This window comes from Chrysochloris asiatica, unplaced genomic scaffold (assembly GCF_000296735.1).
Source record: "Chrysochloris asiatica unplaced genomic scaffold, ChrAsi1.0 scaffold00014, whole genome shotgun sequence".
NCBI lineage: Eukaryota > Metazoa > Chordata > Mammalia > Afrosoricida > Chrysochloridae > Chrysochloris > Chrysochloris asiatica.
In genome coordinates, this window is record NW_006408532.1 from 25698650 (window position 1) to 25706008 (window position 7359).

Sequence of the window (7359 nt, forward strand, 5' to 3'; positions counted from 1 at the left end):
CTGATGAAAGGAAATGCGGATAGGTCTCTTGTGATACAAAGGTGAATGATTGTTACCAGGACTGATTGTGAAGGTTGTAAATGTAGAAGTAGACATGTTTTGGCAAGGAGGGGAGTGATTAACTTTGCAGGCTAGGAGCAGAGGTCCCTGGAACCATGAAGGGAGAAGAGTGGAGAGCAGGACCCTACCCAGAGAAGCAGCAATCCCCGAGATGGAGGCAGAGATGATGACGTGGAGAGATGGAGCAGCTGGAGACTCGGGACCCAAGGAGGAAGAGGGGCTGTGTGCTACGACTGGGGGGTGGGGTGGGGAGTGGAGCAGGCTTATAGAATGTACCTTTTTGTTGATTGGTGATGCTGATGCGTGGAAGGGATTATATTTTTAAAAAAGCAATATGGAATACAGAATGAAAAGGACTAAGTTTTTCAGTAGCAACTGGGAGTGAGAATGTGTTAGAGAGAAACCCTTGAGTAGGCTTTGATGTTGCTTAGTGCCATCAGGGTTGATTCTGACCCATAGTGAACCGTGTATAGGGTTTCTGAGGAGTGGCTGGTGAGCTTGACCAGACTGACTTTTCAATGTAGTATGTTAACACACAGCGCCTCTCCAGGACTCCTTTGATAGGTGAGGGAATTTGAAAGGTGGAGCAGAATTAGCAAATTCATGGAGGAACCTTAATTTGGACCAGAGCAGAGTTCCTATGTTGGGAAGTAACCAGGCATAGGTTGAATTGGATAACTTTTAAGGTGAAACTCCTCGTTTAAGAGGTGGCTTAAAATGCTTAGATAAGTATAGGTATTACTATTTAGTAAGTATAGGTATTCTGTTCAGTAATTGCATAATAAATCATCCTGAAACAATGAGCTAAAACAGTATAGCAGTCACTTGTTATGCTTGTGAACGTAGAGATTGAGTTGTTAAGTGGCATTGAGTCGATTCTGACTCATAGCAACCCTGTATAGGGTTTCCAAGGAGCAACTGGTGAGCTTGAACCACTGACCTTGCAATCTAGTGCATTAACCCACAGCTCCACACCATTCAACTCATAGCTAGCAAGTAAACAGGGACCTAGAGATTAAGTAGTATATTTATTTTCAACTCCCACCAACTATTGACTTACAACAGCACCCGTAAAAAACTCACAGTTGTATAGGTCAGAATTCAAGGAAAGGTGGGGCTGGGCTCACTGCTGCAGTCAGTGGGTCAGGCAGATTGCATTATTGGCTGGGGCTCTGGGGAAGGAATCCACGTCTGAGTTTATTCAGATCATTGACACAATGCACTTTCAATTGTAAGACTAAGGTCCCTGTTTACTTGCTCGCTGTCAGCTGGGGGGTCACTCTCAGCTCCTAAAGACCCCCCCCCTCCTGTATTTCTTGCTACATGGCCTGCAAAATCATACTTTAGTTCTTCAAAGACAGCAACAGAGACTTTTTGTACTTAAAAATCCTTATGTACACCCCTTCCATAAGAGAGAGCAAGCATAGATTTTCCGTTCACGGTCTTAATTTCCCATTTCTGACTTACTAAGTATATTATATTATATGTCTTTAATAGGGAGGGAGCTGCTTGAAATCTATTTTGGACAGAATGAGATTAATAGGCTAATTTGATCTATTTTGGCAGTAAATTCTCCTAGCATGTTATATGGTATTATAGGTAGTACACTATAATATTGATATCTGAGCTCACCTCAGGTTTGGCTCCTAAATGAGGAAAACTTATTACTGGAATTTCTCTCGGAGAACATCTTGCAAATTAATTACATTTACTCTTTCCTTATACTAGGGGAAACTGGAAGAGTGTCTAAAGCAGCTAAAGGAGGAGAGAGTAATACGACTTAAGGCAGATAGACGAGTCAGTGAGGTAAGCAGAAGTGTTTTCCTTATACTTTTTTGTTGTTTAGATTTCATTTCATTTGCACCATACACATATGCACACATTTTGTAAACTTGAAAGCGTTTTGGATATTTGAGAAAGTAAAAGTTTACTTGAGAAAGTCTTATAAATTAGTTACCTCATGCTCACCTTTATATTTACTTGTATTTAGTGAGCATGTGGCATGCATTCCAAAAAGCATGTTTTTACAAACATAAAAGCCTCAGAAGTTTATATTGGTTTGTTTGTTTTTTCTGTGCTTTTATAGGACTTCTGTGTATTTTCTGTTCAAGATGCTTTAATGCAAGGAAGCACTTATAACGGGTAGTCAAAATCTGGGAAATGAAAACAAACACTGCAAGCAACCATAAAAAGAAAAAAAGCAAACACTTGTTAGGCTTACACTGTACATACGATAACATAAAAAATGTGATAATGAGGCTCTCCATTGACGGTGAATTAGGAAAATGAATGGATAAGTCTAAGACAGTGGAAAACTGCTAAGAATGCAATCAAAGATACATAACAAGCTATACTTTGAAAACCCGGCAAGACACACTGGAAATTCTTTATACTATCACAAGATGAGTTAGAGGAAGACTTTTTGAAAGGGTCCTGGACTGGATTGAGTGACATAGAGTCATTTAATAAATAGTGAGCACCTGTTTGTATAAGATAAAAGGTGTATCGTGAACAAAATGGCCTTTCTGAGAAGTAAAGTTGGGCTTATGAGTGGTATTAGATAAAAAGATGATAGCAGGTGGGGGAATAAATAATTTTTAGTAGCCAAGGAGTTACCAAGCAGCCAGAATAACCAGAGATGCCCAGCTGCCAGAATTGAACCTTTTGATACAAGATTTCATACAAAAATCCTGACTAAAAGGGGGAAAAAGCAGAAAAGATTTCCAATTCCTGTGGGCTCCAAACTCTGGAGCCACGGAGGAAGGATGAACTCTGAAACTATTGCCCTGAGATCACCTTTAAACTTTAAACCAAAACATACCCTGGAGGCTTCTTACAACCAAACCATAGTTTTACTTAACTAGTTTAAAAAAAAACGAAAAGAAAAGATCTGCCTTCAGCATTGTGCTCTTTCAAGATCTATCCATACAGAATCAAACTGACAACAGTAATTAGAAAGGTTACACAGGACACTTGGCGGACAGTGAATTTATGTTAATGGAGAGGAACCATTCAGAAAAGAGGGTAAGGATAGAGCTGCACAACTCAAGGCATGTAATTGATGTCAGTTTTTTCTGTAGATACTGTTGAATCAGTGTATAATTGTTGTGTACTTTACATTCTCAGTAGCAGCAAAATAAAATTTTTAAAGAAGCCAATGGGAATAATAATTGCATACCTAATAAGTTAGATATGATTTAAGACTTTTAAACGTACATACTGCATATTGTACTCTCTAAAGTTAATCCTTAACATTCAGCAGAATTACAAAATGTAAATTAGACTCTCTGTTATTTTCCTACTTGGGAATCTTAATCAGCTAATTTTCTAATGCAGAATGAAGACGTGTCTACATGTAACCAGTTAGAACTGGGACTCTGTAATCCTGGTTGATCCCGACACTCACCACTTGTTATATAGGAAATGTCGTCAAGTGTCTCTGGTTTTTGATTGTTCTATGATCGTCTCTACTGGTAGAGAGTTACAGTAATTACTGATGCATTACCTCTTTAAATGTGTTAGTTTTGTGACTTAAAAAACTTGATTTTGATGGCAATGAACTAAAACGGTGTTACACATTTCTAATCTTCTTTTACAGCTGGAATATGAAAATGCCAAGTTAAGAAATATAAATTTCTCTTTATCTGAAGCCCTTCATGCACAGTCAGTGACCAGCATGATCCTGGATGATGATGGTGTTTTGCGCAGCATTGAGAACTCTTTTCAGAAGTTCCATGCTTTCTTGGATCTCCTTAGAGATGCTGGGTTAGTTCATTACTCCCCATGCATTCTTCCGTCTAAGACTCTAGTGGTGGCTGCTGGGGGATTTGAGTGCTTTTCATCCTTCCATAAGCCATATTTAGTATGTAATTATAGGTGATATATGCATGTTTTATGAGAAATTAATTTTAAAATAAATGCAAAATGGCCTACCTACATAGTCAGAGTAGAGAGCCCCTTACAAAAGAGGATCCTTTATATAGAATAAGTGGTAGGTATAATTCTTGGTAAAGATGAAATTGAAGCTAATTTCAACTGAAAATATTCAGGAATATATAGGTATTTCCCAACCTTTTATTCATTTTGCATGCTAATTGAGTTTGAATTAGAGTTAATTTTGTCCATGGCATAAAAACTGTTATTGTTAATATGAAGGGCAGATAGATACAGATCATGGTTCTCACCTGGGAGCAATTTTGCTGAAACAAGATGCTGAAAGAGCTGAAGACAGGGAAAGCAGGAATAGACACCACATTTGTGGAGACTGGAGGAAAGGCAAAAGGTTATTCAACATGTGGGGGCAGAAGTCAAGGGACTGACTAGGTGTCTAGTGAAAGTTGAAGCTGATATTGAGCTAGTCTCTCTATAAGTGGAGAGCTACTAGGTAAGGATTCTTGAAGTTGGTTAGTATTTAATACATTGTCAGAAGGAAGAGGGCATACTTAAAGGATTAGACTTGACGGGTTCCCACTGCATGGATAAGTGAAGGTCTGAGAAATTGAGAGGGATGGAGGGTGTAGACTGACGTAAGAGATCGGCTTTTAAAATTTTAGAAGTATTTCAGGTATAAGGAAATCAAAGTTGTTCTTAGGTGATTATAATGAATCTTGCTTTTTCCTCTTTCCCTCCTCTTTTCTAGCCTTGGACAGCTTGCCACAATGGCTGGTATAGATCAGTCAGATTTTCATTTACTAGGTCGTCCCCAGATGAACTCTACTATTAGTAATGCGCCTAAAGATGAAAAAAAGGCACTTGAAGAAGAAAAACCAGAATCCGAGCAGAATGCCCTGGGACAAGTACAGAATATCCAAGTAAGTGCCCAGAACAGTACTTACTGATTATGAGAGTGACTAACAGAAAGGGAATTATCAAATCAGAAAGAAAATAACATTATTTCTAATAGTTCAGTTGGTTGGGGTCTAGAAGCTTCTTTGGGGCCCTTTTCAAATCTGAGGTCAGTTATTTTAAGCTCACTTCCTGATAAGTTGTTCTTTTGAAATTTTATGATCTAAAGCAAACTACCCTCAGTGAACAAAGAAAGAAAAGACTAGAGACAATATTCCAAATTTAAAATTTTGAAAATGTCTATTCTATTCATATTTCATCTAGGTTTCTATTTGTATGCAGTCAGCTTACAATGAAGGAACACTAATGAAGGTACAAGTACGGACAGATATTCTTAAGTATAAGTAATCCCACAGAATTCATAGGCATTACAGTATAGATGGAATCCTGGTGCAGCACTGTAGGATCAGCACCACTAACCAAAAGGTCGGCAGTTCAAAGCACCAGCTGCTCCTTGGAAACCCCTACATAGAGTCGCAATGAGTGAGAACTGACTCAAAGACTGACCACCTGGTTATAGAATTGGTGGGGGGTGCCTGCTCCACGATAGGAGTCCCTTCTGCTTTTCCTGGAGCTCCCAAGTCCCCTCTCAACCATCTCCGGCGTAGCTGGAGAACTGACCCCTTGAACACAGACTCTGGCCACAGTGGATACTGGTCACATACACCTGGAGGACAGAAAACAAATTAATTTTCCTAGAGAATGGAATTTATTTATATGAGGGAGATTAATAATTACCCAACACCACTGCCCTGCTAACTGTAAGGTCAGTGGTTCAAATCCATCAGCCGCTCCTCATAAACCCTATACAGGATCACTATGAGTCAGAACCGACTTGATTGCACTTCACAACAAAACACAACAGCCTGAAAATCTGGTGGGAAAGCTTTGGTAGCTATAATTAAGTCAAGTTGGAAACCACTTTTCAAGATAAAGAAAAAAAATGTTAATGACACTAAAACCTTCTGAGTAATCACTTGACTGACTTAGTGATAAAATCACAGGCTGACACTGAAGTCTGGACTCTGCTTTACTTTCTACTGGTTGTCTTTGTGCATCACTGAATGTTTTGTTTTTCCTTCCAGTTTCAGAAAATTACGAGTGGTGCTAGAATTCCTTTGCCTGTGGACCCCTTCCCTGTCCCAGTTTCTACTCAGGAGGCCTTAATAACTTCCAAAGACAACTTGGATGGCCCTGGTACTGAGCAGCAGCAAGGGTCTTTTGAAGAATTCCTTCCTAGAGCATGTTCTCCAACAGATGTGATTCCTGGGACTGGAAGTCAAAGCAAAGAGGAGGAGCAGTCCAGAAGTAGCAGATCTTCTGTAGAGAAAATGACCAAAACAAATGAATATACCAAAAAACACTTTGCTAAGAAACAACATGGAACAGATCTGCATTTCTACTCTAACTCTACTGTAAACCGCAAGAGCAAAGGAATCGGAGAAAATAGTTCTTTGATTAATGAACCAATGAAAAGTGAGCCTTTGAAAAAACACACATCTGCCAAGAAAGAAAGCGGGATAGTGACTGTTTCATCCAAAACAAATAAAGATAAACCGAGTCCACTAGAACATTCTGAAAGCGATACTCTTGGATCTGATTTTGAATTTCAAGACAGTATCCATACTCTATCACGCCTGACATAGGTCTGAATCTTTTGAAATTATGTTTTTGCCTTCAAATTTCAATAAATTTTCTTACATTTTCATCTTGGCATGTGGTGTTTTAAAATATAGGACTGGAAGCTGCTCGTGAAAGATTTATCTCTACTTTTTATTGAACACCTGATATGATTGATTCTGTATGCTGTAGCTTTCAACGGTTAACAAAACAACCTCTACCTCATGGAACTAACACTCTAGAATTAAAGAGATCTGTGGAGGGTGAGAGAAAAAATGAAATAGTTTTGTCATCTAGTTAAATGTGAAAAGAATTTAAATCACATGAACAGAATCATTGATCTATCCTTATTAATAAGCACAGCATCAAACATTGAGGTGTGTTGTTTGTTGTTGTTAGGTGCCATCGAGTTGGTACCAACCCATAGCGACCCTATGCACAGCAGAATGAAACTGTGCAATCCTGGGCCAAACTCACTACTGTTGCCACATTTGGCCAATCCATCTCGTTGGGGTCTTCCTCTTTTTCTCTGACCCTCCACCTTACCAAACATGATTTCCTTCTCCAGTGACTGGTTCCTCCTACAGTATGTCCAAATTATGAGAGACGAAGTTTGGCCATCTTGGCCTCCAAAGAGCACTCTAGCTGCACTTGTTCCAAAATGGACCTATTGGTTCTTTTGGCAGCCCGTGGCACTTTCAATATTCTCCTCCAACACCACAACTCAAAAGCATCAACTCTTCTACGGTCTTCCTTATTCACTGTCCAGCTTTTTCATGCATATGAGGTTATTGAAGATACCATGGCTTGGGTCAGGCGCACCTTAGTCCTCAA

General features: G+C 39.2%; 1 protein-coding gene across 1 annotated transcript in view; it reads left to right on the forward strand.

The window, feature by feature from the left end:
- CEP78 (centrosomal protein 78kDa) overlaps positions 1 to 6551 on the forward strand; it is a 60304-nt gene extending 53753 nt beyond the window's left edge. The window contains exons 13-17 of the mRNA XM_006835011.1: positions 1789 to 1866; positions 3659 to 3825; positions 4700 to 4871; positions 5170 to 5217; positions 5991 to 6551. Coding sequence (XP_006835074.1) covers positions 1789 to 1866; positions 3659 to 3825; positions 4700 to 4871; positions 5170 to 5217; positions 5991 to 6551 — 1026 coding nt within the window. The remainder of the gene's footprint in view (positions 1 to 1788; positions 1867 to 3658; positions 3826 to 4699; positions 4872 to 5169; positions 5218 to 5990) is intronic.
- The last annotated feature ends 808 nt before the right edge of the window (positions 6552 to 7359 follow it).